Source organism: Chiloscyllium plagiosum, unplaced genomic scaffold, assembly GCF_037043375.1.
Source record: "Chiloscyllium plagiosum isolate Xiang-an unplaced genomic scaffold, Cpla_swu_hap1 HiC_scaffold_5, whole genome shotgun sequence".
NCBI lineage: Eukaryota > Metazoa > Chordata > Chondrichthyes > Orectolobiformes > Hemiscylliidae > Chiloscyllium > Chiloscyllium plagiosum.
This window is the reverse complement of record NW_028270143.1, coordinates 56,405,357-56,425,955: the sequence shown is the minus strand read 5'-3', so window position 1 is coordinate 56,425,955 and position 20,599 is coordinate 56,405,357. Positions and strand designations below refer to the sequence as shown.

General features: G+C 40.0%; 1 protein-coding gene across 3 annotated transcripts in view; it reads left to right on the top strand.

Annotated features, from left to right (window-relative positions):
• znf830 (zinc finger protein 830) overlaps nt 1–20,599 on the top strand; it is a 46,792-nt gene that overhangs the window by 2,881 nt on the left and 23,312 nt on the right. For 2 of the 3 annotated variants that reach the window (XM_087987188.1, XM_087987190.1), the window contains 4 exons: nt 2,180–2,303; nt 3,108–3,132; nt 7,562–7,615; nt 10,394–10,593. In XM_087987188.1, coding sequence (XP_087843314.1) covers nt 2,180–2,303; nt 3,108–3,132; nt 7,562–7,615; nt 10,394–10,593 — 403 coding nt within the window. The remainder of the gene's footprint in view (nt 1–2,179; nt 2,304–3,107; nt 3,133–7,561; nt 7,616–10,393; nt 10,594–20,599) is intronic. The other variant, XM_087987189.1, reaches the window with a different exon arrangement.

Here is a 20,599-nt window from a genome sequence, read left to right as displayed (position 1 = left end):
TTTCTCCAGCCTGCACCCTGTACCACATATTTGATCTATTACGACCTCCTTTTACTGTATGATTTTAGGGTGATATTCTAACACGAACAACACCACATTTACTTGCAGGAAAGAAGTTTGAAAAAATCTCAAATGTTAATGCAAAGCAGCGATTTCCCTAAAATCCCACTTTTTGTGTTTCACCAATTTGGTCCCAACTGCTTTCCTTTTGTCAAATCAAATTTTGCTGCGAAGATTTGTGAATTGGTTCAATTTAGATTTTCGAGTGACGTTGACATTTCTTTCATTTGAACTAAAATGTAGAGAACTTATCTGTGATAAATAGCTCTAACAATTTTAAACTATAAGCAAAGCATTGGTTGTTAACTGAGAAAAGACCATAAATGTTCAGATCTACAGTCTAAGTTCTGCTAGAAAGGTTTAGGTTGAGATCACCTTTAAAAAAATTCTCAAATGTATTCAGACCTGGTACCCTAACAGAGCCATAGTATTAAAGTAATGAAGATCCTCTTTTCATTAAAAAATCAAAAAATGCTTTTGATTAGAAATGTGTTCACAATATGCTGTCATGTAATTAAGGACTGCACCTATTGTGCATCTGTACAATGCCAGAAAGCAACAAATTAACACTGTAATATCAGGAATTATCACCATAAGTACTTGTGTATAAACTATGAAAAACTTGTATTCACAGCTTGGAAAGCACAGTTGTTTATTTAAGCTAAAACCCAGTGCTTTCATTATAAAGGAGAAAGCTCCAATTCTTACTTTATCAGTAAATTAAGACATTTTCATAAGAATTACTCTCGAAATAAGGTTATAAAGGAGTTAAAATAAAATTAATTGCTGTAAGTTATTATTCATCGTATTTTTGTTTATTCATTCTTGAGTTGTGGGTGTTGCTGGCAAGGCCGACATTTCTTGCCCATCTCTAGTTATGTTTGAGAAGGTAACAGTGAGCTGACTTCTTGAGACAATGATGATTTTAGGTTGAGTATTCAGAGAATGCATGGTATTTGGACAGTTTGGATTAATATCACAATGTATGTGTCAGTGTAGCTGTGCGAGAGTATCTAAGTTAAGGGCACATTAATTTTAGGCAAACCTTCAGCTTCACAGCTAAAACATTGCTGAAGCTGTATTCATTGCTGTGTCGAGCACTCAACTTATAGCTTGATCTAATTTAAAATGGCTAAAAACTGACATTTGGGATGACTAGGACCTCAGGAGAAGTGAGTTGGCTGTTTGATGCTACTGGACTTGACTTTTCTTGTTTAGTCGTTTAAAAAAATTCCACCACTGTTAAAAAGCCCACCACTGTTCATGATTGGATATGACAGGATTATTGAACTGTGATCTGCAAGTAGCATGCTAATACTACTGCTTAGCTAGCATGTGTGACGATGCTTTAACAAGGTTATGTTGTCCTTGGTTTTTTTTCAATAGGGATCATAAAGGCTGAGGTTCCAATGTGTCTGGAAATATCTATTTGAAATCAATGGCAGGGGGGTGGCCAGTTCTCCCAATTGATGTTTTTTTATCCTAGTTTGGTTTAGTTTTAGCTGGGGACCTAGAGAAGCAGCTACAGTGAAAAGAGGTTCCATGTTTCGGCAGAGGTCTTGTCTAAACTTCCTGTCTGAATCCTGTCTTCCCTCTAAGACCCTGAGTTTGAATTTACCTTTTACAAAGGGGTGTGTTTATGGAATGTTGCAAGAATTGAAACAGATTCGCTAATTTGTGATATCATGTCAGATGAGTTATCAAATAAGTTAAGTTATTCTAAATTCTGTTTTCTTTTTTTCATGTTTCATCCATAAGGTGTAAATACACTCTGTTTTGTTTAAAGCTGAGTGGTTTGACCAGCTGCATCACTCCTGGAATATTCACCTTTCATCTGCCTATTAAAAACATAAGAACTTAGGGTCAGGGCAACCTTCTTAAAATGTTTTGAGGCAGGTCTGGCCTGGTCAATAGCACATGTAATCCTGTGTTGTATCTTTACAAAGTTGGCACCTCATTTCACACATAAGGTACTGCACCTGGCACTTACCAAGCGATACCTGAATCTGGCAGAATTGCTATGTTAATTTGCCAGTGCTACCTTGTTTCCTTTGATTAAAAGAGCATTCTTAAAGTCGTGCAATGCAGACTAAGTACATTAATCTTTGATTCCTTGTAGAACCTTGAGAAACTAAAAACTACAAAACAAACAACAGGACCATCACATGTTAATGCACCAAGATTTTCTGTAGGAAAAAGGAAAGTTACAGATCCAGAATCGCAAACAACAAAGAAGGTCAAAGGTAAGGACCAATCTGATATTCCAAGAATAAAAGAAAAGCCAATTTATTGATTTATGTCAAACTTCATAAATAAAACTTTTATATTGAGCCACTTGCTCTTTTATCTGTTAACTTGAAGGTTAGGGCAATAGTATATGTTACACCCTTGTTCAAGAATTATAACAGTCAATCCAGCAATGTAATTGTTTTAACTTTGTTTGTGGTCACGCTTTTAAAAATAATAATTTAGGATAAAATTTGTAATCCCTTGTGCAATGTCTATTAAGTAAAACCAAGTATGGATTTGTTAAGGGTTAATTGTGTTTAACTAACATGCTTGAAATTTTCAGTTGAGGATACAGCATTATTTAACACAATATGGTTAATATGGTATGCATAGATTTCTAAAAGGCCTTGATAAAATGCCATATCAACAGATTGTGAGAAATGTTAGAGTTTCTGGAATAAAAGGGATAGTAGCAACATGCATATAATACCAAAATAATACATCATCATGTCACCTTACTACATCTTCCGATTCAACTCAAGCAATTGCAAGCCTCTTCTGTGTGCACTGTCTTTAATGTGTATCTCTTTTTCTTCACGCCCAGCTTATCTCTGTTTTGTATTTACATAGCAATATGTAGTATAATAGATTTCAAACAAAGATCCAGGTTGGGAAGTTCAGTAGAGAAAAAAACCTTCTCAATGAGTTATTTTCTGTTTAATATGTTACGCTATTAATTTATGCTAAAACTGTGATAAATGTTTCTTCTGACTGCAGCAAGCACTACTTGCTTAGTAACTGTTGGTTATCTTTCACAGCATTCTGTGAATCCACGGGTTCTGGGTGAGTAATTTTGTTACATAAGATCACTTCTTATGGCTTTGATTTTCTTTGACATTGCATTTGTACAATTTTTGAAATGTTCAATACTACTTGTTTCTCACAGTATTTCTTACAGCTTACCTTTTCTTTGCCTGTATGCATCATTTCTCTGAATGCCTATCTTTCTTTCTTTCATTCAAAGCTTTTTGATTTGTGTTGTCTTGCTTTTTTTGTAGTTTCTGTTTTACAGAGGAACATGGGACAAGAGTGAGTGTTTCAGTCACTGGAGCTTGCCCTGCCCTTTTAAATCAAAAATTGATCACTTAATTGTACTATCACCATATCCTTTGATAGCATTAGTATCTAGAAACCCATTGGTCACTATCTTGAACATGCTCAATGGCTGAGCTTCACAGCATTATGGGGCTGAGAATGTTACTGGTTCTCTGCCCGCAGAGTGAAGATGTTCTTCCTCATTTCGGTCCTAACCTAGTTTACAAACGTGTAGAATGACAAGGATGAGGAAAATGCTGTCCTTTCCTGGTCTGGCCTACTTGTGACTGCAGACCCAAGCAATGTGATTGACACTTAACTGCCCTGTGAAATGGTTTACAAGATATTCAGTTGTATCAAACCACTGAAAAGTCTCAAAATGGGAATGATACCAGATGGACGACTTGGCATCGACTAAGGCATTGTAAATGACAATGGCAAACCCAGCCTTGTCAACCCTGCAAAGTCTTCCTTAGCAACATCTGGGGTTAGTGCCAAAATTGGGAGAGATATCACTACACTGACGTATTAAACAGAAATCTGACAGGGTAAATCTGATAGAATTGTACCTTGCGCACACCTAGATAACACCATCGCCAGCCCTAGGTATGTCCCATTCCATTGGCAGGACAGACCGAGTAGAGGTAACGATACAGTGGTATACAGTCAGGAGGAGATCTCAACGTTGACTCTGGACCTTACGAAGATTCATGGCATCAGGTCAAACATGGGCAAGGAAACCTCTTACTGATTACTCCAAGGTCAGCAAGGGGGCCCCACAAGCAACCATCCAAGACAGTTTGATTCTGTTCGCCGAGCTGGGAGTTTTTGTTGCAAACGTTTCGTCCCCTGTCTAGGTGACATCCTCAGTGCTTGGGAGCCTCCTGTGAAGCACTTCTGTGGTGTTTCCTCCGGCATTTATAGTGGCCTGTCTCTGCCGCTTCCGGCACTGTTCACCTCTATTGACAAAGCCCTAGCCAGAGAAACAATAGCCAACCTGCTGAACAGACATAACAGACAACAGAACGTTGAGCCCATCAACAAAGACAGCATACTTAAACTACTGGACTTGTGTCTCACAACACACTTCACATTCAACAACCAGATATACGAACAAATCAACGGAACACCCATGGGCTCACCGATCTCGGGACTCATAGCAGAAGCAGTAATGCAAAGGTTAGAACAAGCAGTCTTACAACAAATTCAACCCAAACTCTGGGTCAGATACGTGGATGACACCTTTGTAATCATTAAAAACACGGAAATAGAGAAAACACACAGGAATCCAAAAACGGATATCCTCGCAATTTCATCAACAGATGCCTAAGGGAAAGACAACGGAACGAGTACATGCCGCAACTCAAAGGACTAGCCACACTACCATACATCAAGAACATCTCTGAAATGACAGCCAGACTACTGCAACCACTAGGACTTATAACAGCACACAAACCAACAGCCACACTCAGACAACAACTCACCAGAACGAAGGACCCAATACCCAGCATGAGCAAAACTAATGTAGTGTACAAAATCCCATGCAAGGACTGCACAAAACACTATATAGGACAAACAGGAAGACAGCTAACGATCCGCATCCACGAACATCAACTAGCCACGAAATGACACGACCAGCTATCCCTAGTAGCCACACACGCAGACAACAAGCAACATGAATTTGACTGGGACAACACTACCATTATAGGGCAAGCCAAACAAAGAACAGCCAGGGAATTCCTAGAAGCATGGCACTCATCCACAAACTCCATCAACAAACACATCGACCTGGACCCAATATACCGGCCACTACAGCGGACAGCTGAAACTGACAACCGGAAGCGGCAAGGACAGGCCACTATAAATGCCGGAGGAAACACCACAGAAGCGCTTCACAGGAGGCTCCCAAGCACTGAGGATGTCACCTAGACAGGGGACGAAACGTTTGCAACAAAAACTTCCAGCTCGGCGAACAGAACCACAATAACGAGCACCCGAGCTACAAATCTTCTCACAAACTTTGAACAGTTTGATAAGAGGATGCCTAAGCACAGACTAGTGATTGATCCCAGCCTTGTTAATGATTGTCCCAGTAAGTGAATAATACCGCATGTGATCTCAGTCCATGAAACAGCCAGATTGACTCCGTGAGCAGCTGCAAAGACCACAGTTAAAGTTATTTTGTAGCAAATAGTTGTTTCTTTTGAAATTACTCACAATATTAAGAAATGTTTTCTAGTTAAAGATTCTTCAGAAAATCATAGGGATAGATTCCAACACAAGTGTAAACACACATTTAATCAAAGTATAAGAGAAGCATAGGGGAAGAATGTTTAAACACAGATGTGAACGTTAATTAGCCTGAGGAAACGCTTTCTATTATCTCGCTCTCTCTCGCGCTCTCTCTCTCCAGCAGCAGTCTTGTTGTTGATGTCCAGTCCAGCTGCCCCAGGAGTGGCATGGGGGTGGGTGCGGATGGAGGAGGGCAGGGGTGTGGGTGGTATTGGATGGGTTTGAGGGGCGGTGTTGGAGGATGAGAGTGGGGTTGGTGTTGGACGGGTGTCAGGGCTCATGAGTGGTGTACTGTGTGTCTCCTGAATGGGGATCAGACTTAACAGAAAACTCAAAGCCCCAGAGGAGAGGCATTGAATCGAATAACAGAATAATCAATTATCCAAACAAAATAGTGCCCGCCCATCCCATTCGGATACTCGAGGTTCCTGTGTGTGTGCGTGTTGTGTTTTATTAGGACAGTGGAGAATACAATGAATAAATGCATTCAGGCAGTCCTTCAAGATAAGCAAGCTGTGACAGATCTGAAGGATTATAGCCAATAACTGTGCAATGCAAATAAATAGGATGCATAGGAAGTTCCCAAGACCTTGATTATAGTTTAGTCAGAGTGGTGCAGGAAAAGCACAGCCGGTCAGGCAGCATCCGAGGAGCAGGAAAATCAACGCTTCGGGCAAAAAGGGCTTTTCCAGCACCACTCTGATCTAACCTCTGGTTTCCAGCATCTGCAGTCCTCACTTTTGCCTTGAAATTATAGTGTCTGGTAACACCTTAAGATCATGGGAACCTGGGTTTGTCCGTAGAGATGCCTATCATTGATTAGGTGTCTCTTAGGATTGGGTATACAGAGTAAGAGGGAAGGAAATGGTAACCACATTGTGTGTGATTATTGTAACATGAAACCTATAGGAATGCTGTAATTTGCTGTAACAATCTGAGTGTGTCATTAATCTCTCTTCTGATCTGAGCCAAAGATGAAAAGAAAATTTGCTTCCTTACATTGAGGCCTGATTTGGGGAAGGTCCTATGACCCTCTCCCTGCATTAACCAGTTTCTGCTTGAATAAAAAGTCTGCCACTTGCCTGAATCCTGCCTGCCTCCTGAGTCGTCATCCCCAGTCAGTAGCAACTTTATTTTTCTCCAGGCTAAATTCTCTTTATGTTAGGTTCCCAGCTTCCTCTCAAGCTAATTTCAAATATCGTCTCCAGTCAACCCTCCGCGCCCCATCTCCCACAAACCTCAAAGAACCAGCAATTTTCTCTGTGTGCAAAATAGTCCCAGATCTACTTAAACATAATGCTTCCTCTTTATAAGGTCCTTCCTTCATTAGAACTAGTCCCAATGTCCCAGAAATCTAAAGCTCTCCCTTCTACCTATTCCTCCAACCAAAAGTTTAGATGCCAGTTGTACTATTTCTGTACACACTGGCACGTGATACTGGGAGTTTGCCTAAGATGACTTCTGTAGAGCCCATACTTTTAATTCCCTTTCCTAGCTGCTTTCAGGACTTCATCTCCCTTTTTATCATTGTGGACCACGATTTCTTCCCAAAACAATGTCACATTGTCACTCGATGATATCCTTGACAGTGACACCAGGAAAATAGCATAAAATCATGGAACGATGCTTACGTCTGTAGAAATGTCTGTCTGTTCCATAACAGTTGAATCTCCTGCCACTATTGCCCTTTCATTCTCAAATCCCAGCCACCAGTAGTGATTCTTCAGAAATTTCTCTGCGATGCTGTCCCCAGCACCAGTATCCATAATGGACAACCAGTTCATTAGCAAGATAGACTCTGGGAACACTTGCATTACCCGTCTGGTACTCCAGAACATTGTAGTAGTCACCTGTTCATTTTTTCCCTGCATGTTCTTATCCTGAGATGCGACCACCTCCATGAAGTTCGTCACTCTTCATCTCACTTGCTGTGGAGAAAGTGAGTACTGCAGAAGCTGGAGATCAGAGATGATGGTTTGGTGATGGGAGGTGAAATCATGGTCAAGGGGGCAGTAGGAGGAGGTGTCTGCGAGTTGGCGCCTGGCTTCACCAGTTTCCTCACGGGATTACTGTGGATTTCACCAGTTTTCTCATTTTCCCTTCCCCCATCTTATCCTAGTCCCAAGCCTCCAACCCAGCACTGCCCTGTTGACCTGTCCATCATCTTTCCCATCTATCTGTTTCACCCTCCTCTCCAACCTATCACCTTCTCCCTCACTTTCATCTACTTATTGCATTCTCAGCTACCTCCCCCCCCCCCCAGCCCCACTCCCCTCCCATTTATCTCTCAGCAACCCTCAGCCTCATTCCTGATGAAGGGCTTATGACCGAAACACGATTTTCCTGCTCCTCGGATGCTGCCTAACCTGCTGTGCTTTTCCAGCATCTCACTTGCTATGTCTGTTACTCACTTGTCACTTCTGAAATGAGCTTGGCCCCTTCCTGGGAATCTGACTTTTTGTTATTCATTTGCATAGGGCTGAAACCTTGTTCTTCATTGCATGGAAGGAATGAATAGGGAGAAAATGGACATCTTGGGAGTGGAGACACCTGGGAAGGTGCAAATGGAAAACATTGAGGTTGAAATTATGATAAGCTTAGAAGGCGATGGTAGATTGGGGCTAGAGGATAATTGAGTGGATAGATTATTGGCTGGCAGTCAGATGTATCAACTGAACAATTTGAAATCTCCTTAGTATGGACCAGGGTCTGAAACTCGGACTTTCCTAGTCTGTATCGCGGCTCACTATCATTAGGAAACTATAAAAGTATTTGTACACATATACTAACAAGGTTTATAGGGATGGGTTTTTTCCTCAAGTTTTTAAATTGTGGACTAAAACAGACATTGTCAAATTCGAATCAATCCACAAAATCAGCATTAGAGCAGAATTGGCGGTCTAAAAAGAACAGGCAGATTTATTTGCCTGTGAGAGCATTCAGTAAATTTTCAGTACTTCTAGAAAATTTCCTTTCCTATTTTTATTCCCTAGCTATAATACTTGTAAACAATATGACATTCAAAATGCAATACCCTATTCCCCCATTGACTTCAAAAAAAAACTTAATCATTCAAAGTATTTCAGTAGCAAAATATGAAGCGAAAGTTTTATTTGGGTCATATGGTTTAAAATAATATTTTCAATCCAGTTATTACTTTTAAGGAAGGTAAATAACTTAAGTGGCAGGTAGAGTTTAATTTAGATAAAGGTGAGTTGTTGCATTTTAGTTAGGCAAATCAGGGCAGGACTTATACACTTAATGGTAGAGGTGTTGCTGAGCAAAGAGTCCTTGAAGATGGTCACGGTAGACAGGGTACTGAAGAAGGCGTTTGGTATACTTGTCTTTACTGGTCAGTGCATTGAATGTAGGGTTGGGATGACATGTTGCAGCTGTACAGGACATTGATTAGGCCACTTTTGGAATGCTGCATCCAATTCTTGTCTCCCTGCCTTCGGAAAGATATTGTTAAACTTAAAGGGTGCAGAAAAGATTTACAAGGACGTTGCCAGGGTTGGAAGGTTTGAGCAAGAGGAGAGGCTGAATAAGACTAGGACTATTTTCCCTGAAGATTGGAGGCTGAGGACTGATCTTATAAAGGTTTATAAAATCATGACGAGCCTTAGTAGGGGGAATAGCCAAGGTCTTTTTCCAAGGGTAGGATAATTGAGAACTGGAGGGAATAGGATTAGGGTGAGAGGGGAATGATATAAAAGGGACCTAAAGGGAAACGTTTTCACACACAAGGTGGTGTGTGCAGGCAGTGAGCTGCCAGAGGAAGTGGTGGAGGCTGGTACAATTATAATATTTAAAAGGCATCTGGATTGGGTATATGATTAGGAAGAGGTTAAAGGAATATGGGCCAAATGCTGGCAAATGGACCGGATTAATTTAGGATATCTGGTTGGCATGGACGAGTTGAACCAAAGGGTCTGTTTCCATGCTGTATATCTCTGACTCTATAACAGATGTAATAAATTGCAGATGTCAAATTGAGGGCCAATTTTTTTTCATTATTTGCAGGAGTCTTTTTACTATAAAGTGCCTCTAATGAGGATTATAATGAAATAAAATCATGAAAATGACAGGTAATTCGATGTTAAAAATCTCACAACCAGGAGCAATGCTCCAAAAGCTAGTGCTTCCAAATAAACCTGTTGGACTATAACCCAGTGTTGTGATTTTTAACTTTGTAAACTCCAGTCCAACGCCGGCATCTCAATCAGGTAATTCAATGAATCTATCTTTAAAAAGACTGGCAAAAGAAACTTCAGTAATAATGTTTTAAAGAGTCAATGGGTTCAGACGCTGCCTAGGAAAGTATGGAGGTAAATTCAGTTGTGACATTTGAAAGGGAATTCGATAATTTCTGCTTTGAATGTGTTGGTTGAAGGGTAAAACTTGCAGAGCTACAAGCAAAGAACCAGGGAGTAGGCCTATATAATAGCATGGACTCTACAGTCTGGACTAGATAGATGCTGGAAGAACACCGCAAGCCAGACAGCATCAGGAGGTGGAGAAGCCACCATTCTGGGTGTAAGTATTTTTATATCTGCAACATTGACATCTCCACCTCCTGATGCTGCTTGGCTTGCAGTGTTTTTCCAGCCTCCTGTTTGTCTACTTTGGATTCCAGCATCTGCAAATTTTTTGTCTCATCAGTCTGGATGGCTCCCTGTTGTGTTGTAATGATTATATCACTCAAATGTTTTTCCAGGTTACCACCTGATATTATTAATCCAGCAAACAAAGTTTCTCAACAGCCAAAGTCTTCACAGAATTCTGGACTTGGATTAACTGTTATTGGTTGTGATGAAGATAGCAATGACACGGTAAAAGAGGGCAAGAAAGGTGTTGTGGCCCACTCAGCTCTTCCAGCACCTATGGAATCACAGGCTGGACATGGTCTACCTGCTGGTAAGTATTTTTCTGACAAGTGGGGCAACATTCCTTCTTTAAGCGTTGATCATGTTAACAAAATTTATTTGGGAACATTGTGCAATCAGAAAATTGGAAGACTATTGTTTGCTTAATTGGACAATGAAATTGTTACTCAAATGATTCTGTACTTATCTGAAAATTAAACTCCCCATCCTGCAGAATTGGTGCCAAGCTGCTTTTTATATATGATAGGACATTTTTATCATTCTGTAGTTTTTTAGCATAATTTTTTTTAAGCAAACCTATAAAGACCTTCTGCTGTATAAAATATAAGAAACTGGTATTTCATCTAATAGATTAATGATTTTCATTGTCATGGAAGCTCTTTGCTTCATGGCTCCTTGAGATAGGAGCATAAATGATTGTTCAACTGGGAAAGATGTTAGACTTTGCAAGCATTTAATAGATTGTAGTTCAGGATGAGAAACTTTCAAACCTCCAGTCTCCAAATCAATTACTTTAGTTAATTAGTTAAGTTCAGATACTGCATTCTGGATATATAGGAAGTATATCCGAGGAATTTCTTTCTTACTGCTATTAGATTTGATCCTAAATCTTAAAGAAAAACATTAGTGCTTAATGTGATTAACTTGGCTTCTCATAAAGATGGTGGTTTTGTGGTAATGTGTTTGGGACCTGAGCTCATGCTCCATGTGCATAGGTTCCAGTTGCAGCTAGTGGAACTAAAATTCAACTAATACATCTAGAATATGTAAGAAAACGTATGTTTCAGTAATAGTGATTATGACAGCTATTATTAATTGTTATAAAAGCCCATTGGTACCTTTCTTTGAGGAAGGAAAGCTGTCATCCTTATCGAGTTGGTCCTGCGTGTGATTGGAGATCCATAACAATGCAATTGAACTTCCATCTGAAATTGCTGAGCCAGCCAGTCCATTCAAGGACATTTAAGATGGTCAACAAATGTTGACATTGCCAGTAATGTTCATACTCTATGAAAGAGTAAACCATAAGGACTGTGGGCTTTGTATGTTTAAAAAGAAACACGGTCAGTGAATTGCGTTACAGTCTTATATGGGGATTCTGTGTTGTAATTCAAGCAATTCTTAATATTTCATAGGATCTGGTCATCACTGGCTAGCTCAGTACAGCATTAGTCTACTCTTACTAATCAGCCTTGAGAAGATGGTGGTGAACTGCCTTCTAAACATGTTGCACCCATGATATGTCTGTACATCTACAGTGCTGAAAGGTAAAGAGTTTCAGGATAAGATCATAAGATGGAGGAGCAGAAATAGGCCATTCAGTCCATCAAATCTGCTCCACCACTAATGAGATCATGGCTAAACTGATAATCCTCAATTCCACTTTCCTGTCTTTTGCCTATAACTCTCAATTCCCTTACTGATTAAAAAATCTATCTGTCATGACCATTACAACATGGAGACAGACAGCCGAGCCAAATCAGTCATTCTACCTCTGTATTAGTGACACAGTAAAATTAAAACCTTCAAATACCCTCAAAATTGACTCCACAGGTTCCCAACGAGTCTTTCTGAATATCCAGTCCAAAGCTTTGTGTATAATTAATCCTTGACATCAGTTTGTGTCTTAAACAAAATACTTAGCAGCTTATTAACAATGTAATGACTTTAACAGAGCAAAAATTCAACAGTAGGGTCATCTAATTGGTCCACGTTCTCTGCCCAAAGACCATTGTTCTTTTACAGCCCTATTCTAACAAAAAGACAGACAAGCAAACACAGTTAAGGGATAAATAAAAGAAGCTAACAAAACTGACAGACCATTTAAGTTGTTTTCATGATATGTTGTTCCTCGGGCATAGATGATAGTTTCTTGGTTGAGACCTGATCAGGTGTACCCTGAACTCTGGGAAACTAGGGAAGTAATTGCTGGGTCCCTTGCTGAGATACTTGTATTATTGATAGCCACAGATGAGTTGCCAGAAAACTGGAGGTTGACTAATCTAGTGCCACTATTTAAGAAACGAAAAGCCAGGGCACTATAGATGGGTGAGCCTGACATCAGTGACGGGTAAGTTGTTGGAGGGAAGATTGAGGGACAGAAGTTATGCGTATTTGGAAAGGCAAGGACTGATTAGGAATAGTCAACACTGCTTTGTGTGTGGGAAATCGTGACTCACTAACTTAATTGAGTTTTTTGAAGAAGTAACGAAGAGTATTGATGAGGGCAGAGTGGTGGATGTGATCTATGTGAACTTGACTAAAGTGTTCAAAAAGGTTCCATATGACAGACTGGTTGGCAAGGTTAGATCTCATGGAAAGCAGGGAGAACTGGATGGAATGTAGAAGACAGAGGATGGTGTGGAGGGTTGCTTTTCAGACTGGAGGCCTGTGACCAGTGGTGTGCCACAAGAATTGGTGCTGGGTCCACTACTTGTCATCATTTATATAAGTGTATTGGATATGAACATAGGAGGTATAGTTAGTAAGTTTTCAAATGCACCAAAATTGGAGGTGTAGTGGACAGCGAAGAAGGTTACCTGCTAGTACAGTGGGCCAAAGAGTGGCAATAAAGTTTAGTTTAGCTAAGTTTGAGTGCTGCATTTTTGGAAAAGCAGATCAAGGCAGGGCTTATCCTGGGGAATGTTGTTAAACAAAGAGACATTCGAGTGCAGGTTCTTAGTTCAGTTACAGCTAGACAATGCAGCTCACCTTTATTGATCAGTACATTGAGTATAGAAGTTGGCAGGTCATGTAGCTGTACAGGACATTGGTTAGGTCAGTTGTGGAATACTCCGTTCAATTCTGGTCTAACTCCCATAGGAAGAATGTTGTGAACCTTGAAAGGATTCTGAAAATGTTTACAATGATGTTGCCAGGGCTGGAGGTTTCAGCTATAGGGAGAGGCTGAATAGGCTGACGCTATTTACCTTGGAGCATCAGAGATTGAGAGCTGACCCTATAGAAATTTATTAAATCTTGAGAGGCATGGATGGAGTAAATACATAAGGTATTTTCCCTCAGGTGGGGGAGTCCAATACTAGAGGGCACAGGTTGAGGGTGAGAGAGGAAAGATTTAGAAGAGACCTAAGGGGCAACGTTTTCACGTAGAGGGTGGTATGTATATGGAATGAGCTGTCAGAGGAAGTGGTGGAGGCCAGTCCAATTATAACATTTAAAAGACATCTGGATGGATATACAAAGAAGAAGGGTTTAAGAGAGATGTAGGCCAAATGCTGACAAATGGGACTAGACATATTTAGGATATCTGGTTTATATGGACAAGTTGGACTGATGGATCTGTTTCCGCACCATATATTTTGTATGACTCTGACTCTAAGTTGATCAAGGTCAGCTTTACAGTTCAGAATAGAAAAGTGTGGAAGCACAGCATGTTAGGCAGCATCCGAGGAGCAGGGGAATTGACGTTTTGGGCATAAGCCCTTCATCACGTGTGATTGCTGAGAAATAAATAAGAAGGTGGGGATGCTGCTGGGGGAAGGTAACTGGGAAGGCGATAGGTAGATGGAGGTGGGGGTGATGTTGATAGGTTGGAGAGGAGGATGGAGCGGATGGCTGGGAAAGAAGCTAGACATGTAGGACAGATCAAAAGGGTGTTGTCGAGTTGGAGGATTGGATCTGGCTTGAGGTAGAGGGATGAGAGATAAGGAAACTGGTAAAGTTCACGTTGATGCCATGCGGTTAGAGGGTCCCAAGACGGAAGATGAGGTGTTCTTCCTCCGGGATCAGGTGGCTTTGATTTGGCGATAGAGGAGGCCCGGGACTTGCATGTCTTTGGTGGAGTGGGAGGGGGAGTTAAAGTTTTCGGCCACAGGATGGTGGAGATGTGCCCTGAAACGTTCTGCGAGTTGATGTCCTGCCTCCCCAATGTTGAGGAGACCACACCTAGAGCAATGGACACAGTAGATGATGTGTGTGAAGGTGTAGGAAAATCTCTGCAAGATGTGGAAGGATCCTTTGGGGTCTTGGACGAAGGTGAGGGGTAAGGTGTGGGAGAAGGTTTTACATCTCTTGCGGCAACAAGGGAAGGTACCAGGAGTAGAGGTTGGGTTGGTGTGGGGTGTGTACCTAATGAAGGAGTGCCAAAGAAGTCCTCAATTTTCCCACCTTTACAGTTAGATAAAGACAGTAAGATTTATAACTTTGCTTTTATTTTTTGAGCTTCTGAGATCTGCTCATGGGAGGTTACGGAGGAAGCTTGCAAATCTTTCATCTCGTAGTATCAACAGCCAGATTCTTTTTTTCACAGAAAATACAATCCAAAACCCAATTCAAACTCTGACCACTCCCTGACAGACTGAGACTTCTTGAAGGAGATACTCAATTACCATTCAACATCTGCCATCTGTTTGAGCATGGTCTTTTCCAGACTTGCTGGAACCAATTCCCAGGTGCTGACCTCATTAGTAGTCAACCTCTGCTCTCTGTTTACACATAATGCTCTCCTCCAGTGAGGAAGCATCTGCAGAACCTTTGTGATCAAGAACCAACCTGCAGTTAACTTCCAGGTCTTGCCTCATGAACAAACAAAAACTTGTTGGTCTTTTTTCCTTCTTAATAAAACTGTTGCCCACAATTTAAAAGTCATCTTTCGCTCACAGTTCTCTGTAGACAGCCCAAAATTAAAACTGATAAAAGAACAAGATAAAAATAATGAAAAATCAACAAGGGCTCTAGTATAACCTTGAAAAGTCTTTACGACCCAACCTGATCAGCCACCTACAGAAAGGAATTTCTCAGATTCACCATTCTCTGAGGGAAGAAATTCCTCCTCACCTCTGTCTTAAATGGGCAACCTGTTATTGTGCAAGTATGCCCTCTGGTTTTGGACTGCTCCACAAAGGGAAACAATGTCTCTGCATGTACCCTGTCAAGCTCCTGAAGAAACTTGTTCTGCTTCAATAAAGTCTTTTCTCAATCTTCTACTTTCCAATAAGTAAAGGCCCAACCTACTTAACCTCTCCTTAAAAGCCACTTCCTCCATACCTGCTTTCAGCTTAGTGAATTTTTCTGGTATTCTGAAAAAGTCATACCTGGCTCTTTCTTTCTCAACAGATGCTGTCAGACCTGCTGAGTTTCTCTGTGTTTGTTTTGAACATTCTCTGAATTGCTTCCATTGCCAGTATACGTAGATAAGGGTCTCAAAACTGTTCAACAGTGAAGGAATGATTATATCATTCCACGTGAATTATTGTCTTCTGTGTTAAATGGATTTTGTGCAGTTAATGAATTTTGAGTGCATTTTGACTTTTATATTTCAGTCTACAAAGTGTATTAACTTAATAGCGTGAGACTTGGTGAAATAAGTCTTGGTCATGCAAGTCTGTACCTATTCTGCGTTTGTTATCATCCCAGTTATTAAACAAGCCCTAGCTTGTACCTGAACCTGATATAGCTCAGTAGTACCAACCTGTAAATGCAAAGTTCAAAAGTATAAACTTTCTAGTCTGGTTTATCTTTCATTTTATTGTTTGTGTAATATGAAGGAAATACTGCAGTGAATATCTTTGACTTGTTTCCTTGGAACAATCTGAACAATTTCAAGTTGTTGGCTGGTTCTTTCACATTCTGCTACACGTGGTTGACATAAAAGACGACCTCTGTGTCTATAGTCCTGTCCTCTAAATAGATGGCCAACATTCTGCTTGTGGCCTTTCATAGATATTAACTGACATGGAAGGAAACAAGATGCACAAAAGAAGGTGTACCTATGGGACTGTATATTCTTTGCTGAGTTGGAATTGTTTTGTGCTGGATATTCAAGAAGTATAGTGAATTCGGGAAAAGGCTATTGAACTCTGATGGTTAATAATTCCTGTTGTGGAATGTGGAATTTTGCTAACTGAGAGCAGGTCATACACACAAATATATGGACAGGAAACAGGAGGTAACTAGCTGTCCCCTTGATTCTGCTCCATCATCTAATAAAATCATGGCTTATCTGACTGTAGTCTTAAATCCAAATTCTCACCTATCCCGATAAACTTTCACCTCTTTGCTTACTGAGAATCTAACCACTTCTGCCTTCAAAATATTTAGAGACTTTGCCTCCGTTGCATTTTCAGGAAAGGCATTCCAAAAAGACCTTGTCTCAATTCTGATTTAAATGGATGGTTTCTTATTTATAAACAGTGGTCCCTGATTCTGGATTCTTTCATAAAACAAAAACATCCTCTTCATATCTACCATGTCAAGCCCCCTCAGATTTCATATGGTTCAGTCAAGTCACCTCTTATTCTTCTAAACCTTTCATCATAAGACAACTCACTTTTTCCAGGTATTAATATGGTAAACCTTTTCTGAACTACCTCCAGTGTGTATACATACTTAAATAAGGAGATCAATGCTTTCTACAGTATACCAGATATGGTCTCTCATGTGCCCTGTCCCAAGTACATCATAACCTCCCAGTTTTTGTATTCAGTTGCAACAGACAATAACATGGTATTAGGTTTCTAAATTACTGCATTCTTTTGTGATTTATGGGCAAAAAGTTGGCAGATGGGATATAATGCAGGAAAATGAGAGATTATGTACATGGTGGGAAGAATAGAAGAGCAGTACACTCCAGCAAGGAATGAGTGGGGGATCTTGGTGCACATATCATAATAAGCTAACATCCAAGTTCAATGCATAATAGGAAAGGCAAATGAAATGGTGGCTTTCGTTTCAAAGGGAATGAAGTATTAAAATACAGAAGTCTTGCTGAACTCTACAATGCACTAGTCAGGCCACACTCTCAATACTGAGAGCGGATTTTGTTCCCTGATCTAAAGAAAGTTTTACTAGGGTTGGAAGCAGACCAGAGAAGGTTCACTAAGTTGATTCCCAGTAAAGAGGATTTTCTTATGCAGAGAGGCTGTGTAGGTTGGGCTTGTACTCATTGGAGTTTAGATGAAAGAGACCCTGCTGAAACATATAAATTCTTTGTGGATTATATAGGGGAGATGCAGAGAGTTTAGGACCAGAGGCCATAATCTCAGAATAAGCGGTTCCCCATTTCATATTAAGATGACTTTTTTTATTCTCTCAGGCTAGTCAATCTGTAGAATTCTTTACTGTGGAGGCTTGTGGAATGTTTAAGTCTGAGATAGACAGACTTTTTTATCCAGTGAGAGAGTCAAGGGTTTGGGGGATTAGGCAGAAAAGTAGAGTTGAGGATTATCAAATCAGATTCTTAATTAGTGTCCCACAATACCATCTTGCTTCCTAAGCAGTCTTATTGATCCAGTCCCCACTCTCAGGCAGACGTCTTCAGGTGCTGTGAAAACAGCAGAGACATATTAATAGAAAGGAAACATCCTCTCCCAATTTATTTTCTTAAGAATGTGACAAGTATGGGCTATTTTCATATAAAATGAAGCTTTTCCTTTGATCTGAAAAACTTTCTCTTGTCTTCCAGTTGCCTTCACCTTCTCTGATCTGAGGAAAGTACCAATAATTTAAACCCCCCTCCCCCTTTTTTGGCGTAAGTCCAAACCCCCTCTCAAGATGCCTTCACAGTCAACCTTCTCCAGGTAGTTAACAAGGCTCCCATTGCTTTACCTATAACACCTCACATGGCTTTACAGTCATGGCGCGGGCCTTCCTTTGATCTTTAATTACCCTAGGACTGCCAGTCTTTCAGACCTGGTGTTCTTTTATAAATCCTACATTTAAAAAATGTAGTTTTCAAAATAAGGGTAATGTTATTATATACATATTTGCAGTGCAGGGTATGGAGTAATTCCAGCTTTGACAGTCATTATGAGCAACAATAATGCATGTATACGTGGATACAAAGAAAACTCATTCCAATTTTGTGAACTCTGAGCAGGTTTATATTTCACTATATATAACCATTGTAGTTACATAAATTCCTGTTGGTTGGTAACCATTTGTAGAAGTGCTCTTTTTAACCTTACATCCAGTTTTAATTACATACACCTTCTCATCCATCTCAATAATGCTGCAATTAACGCAATAATCTTTACTCATTTGTTGCCAAATGCACTTCGTTATCAGCTTTCAAAAACAAACATTGAAAACAAAAGTCTTTCTAACTCTATTCAATATAAAAGAACACAAATGAGTAACAATGAAAAGAAAAAAACTTACCTGGCAACTGAGGTAAACTTTAATTAAAATTTTAGTAAAACGTCTATTCCAATGTTTTTAAAATAACTAATTACAGAGATCGATCATGGCTGCATATTCTCATGCATTCAACAAATACACAAATTGAGAACCAATTTGTCCTATATTTGCGGCTTAGTAGCCTTTTCTCTATACACATCCAGCATTAAACTTAGACCAGGAGTATTTTTCATTGTTTATGACAAAAGTTACTTTCACCAACTTTTTGATCAGATTTTGTCAAGAAATATCTACTTATTAAATGCCTTTCCTGCCAGGTTCAATAATCTGTGTCCTTAAACATAAAAATTTAACAAATAGGAGCAAGAGTAAGTCATTCAGCCCCTCAACTCTGCCCCACCATTCTATAAAATCATAGATGATCAGCCCAGGCCTCCACTCGTCTTCCATATCTCTTCATAGAATTCCTACAATATGACAGGCCATTGAGTCCACACCAACCCTCTGAAGAGCATCTCACTCAAACACATCTCATCCCTACATTTCCCATGGTTAACCCACCTAACCTCATATCCCCAGATACTATGGCGCAATTTAGTATGGCCAATCCACCTAACCTGCACATCTTTGGACTGTGGGAGGAAGCTGGAGCACCCGGAGAAAACCCACACAGACACTTGGAGAACATGAAAACTCCACATCGACAGTCACCTGAGGCTGGAATCAAACCCAGGTCCCTGGTGCTGTGAGGCAGCAGTGCTAACCACTGAGCCACCATTCTGCCTACAGTTCCTCACAACCTTCAACTCCATGCTTTTTAACATGTATCTACATTCTCTTTAAATAGTTCCAGTGATGGAATCTCCACAACTCTTTGGGAGACAGGATTTCAAACGTTTACAACCCTCTGAGAGAAAAATTCTTTCAGATCTTAGTTTTAAATGAGTGAGCCCTTATTATCTGTTCCCTGGTTTGAGATTCCCCCCGTGAGTTGAAACTGCCTCTCAACATCTACTCTGTCAAGCCCCCTTAAAATCTTGTATGTTTAGTAAGATCACTCTTCTAAACTTTAATGAATAAAGGCCTAACTTGTTTGTCTGTTCTTCATAACACAGTCCCTTTATCCCAGCAGTCAGCAGAGTGAATCTCTTTTGAAAACACCTCCAATGCCAGTATATCCTTTCAAAAATGCAGATACCAAAACTCCACACTCTGCTTCAAGTGTGCCCGCATTAACACCCTGTAAGATTGTAACAAGACTTCCCTATTTTTAAACTCCAAACCTGTAGCAATGAAGGCTACAATTCCATTAATTGCCTTCATTGCTTGCTGCATTTACATGCTAACTTTTTATACCATGCAGAGAAACACTCAAATCCTTGTGTGCTGCACTTCTATTTTGAGTCTGTCTTCATTTAAGGATTCTACTTTCCTAAGGCAGCAGTACCAAGAGAGACATCGATAATGGACAGCACTCTCAACCTTCACCATAAAGAGGAGTTTCATAATAGTGGGACCTACTTGAAAGGACTTTAATTTTCTGAAGTAATACATATTTCCCTTTACTATTATACCTGTACACTATTCCTTCCAAATCAACTTATCATCAAGTTTAAGTCCTAGATACTTGTAGTTAGTATCTATTTCAAAGTCACATTATGGATCTTCAGATGAATATACTAAACTGTCCTTTTTCCTAGACTGTAGTTAGTTCTTGCTCTAGTTTCCATTCACTTTAAAATAATTGTTATTTCACCATTTTTCAAATTGTTTCATCAAATTACTTTGTTAGTCCTTATGAAAAATACAAGTACCATATCATCTGTGTACTTTCAGATCAAAATGTTGCCTTGCTCTTATTAACAGTAATTCATATAGAAAAGCAAAGGTAGCCCTGAGTAAATCCTGGAGCTAAATACCATTGAGCCCTTCTGTGAAGA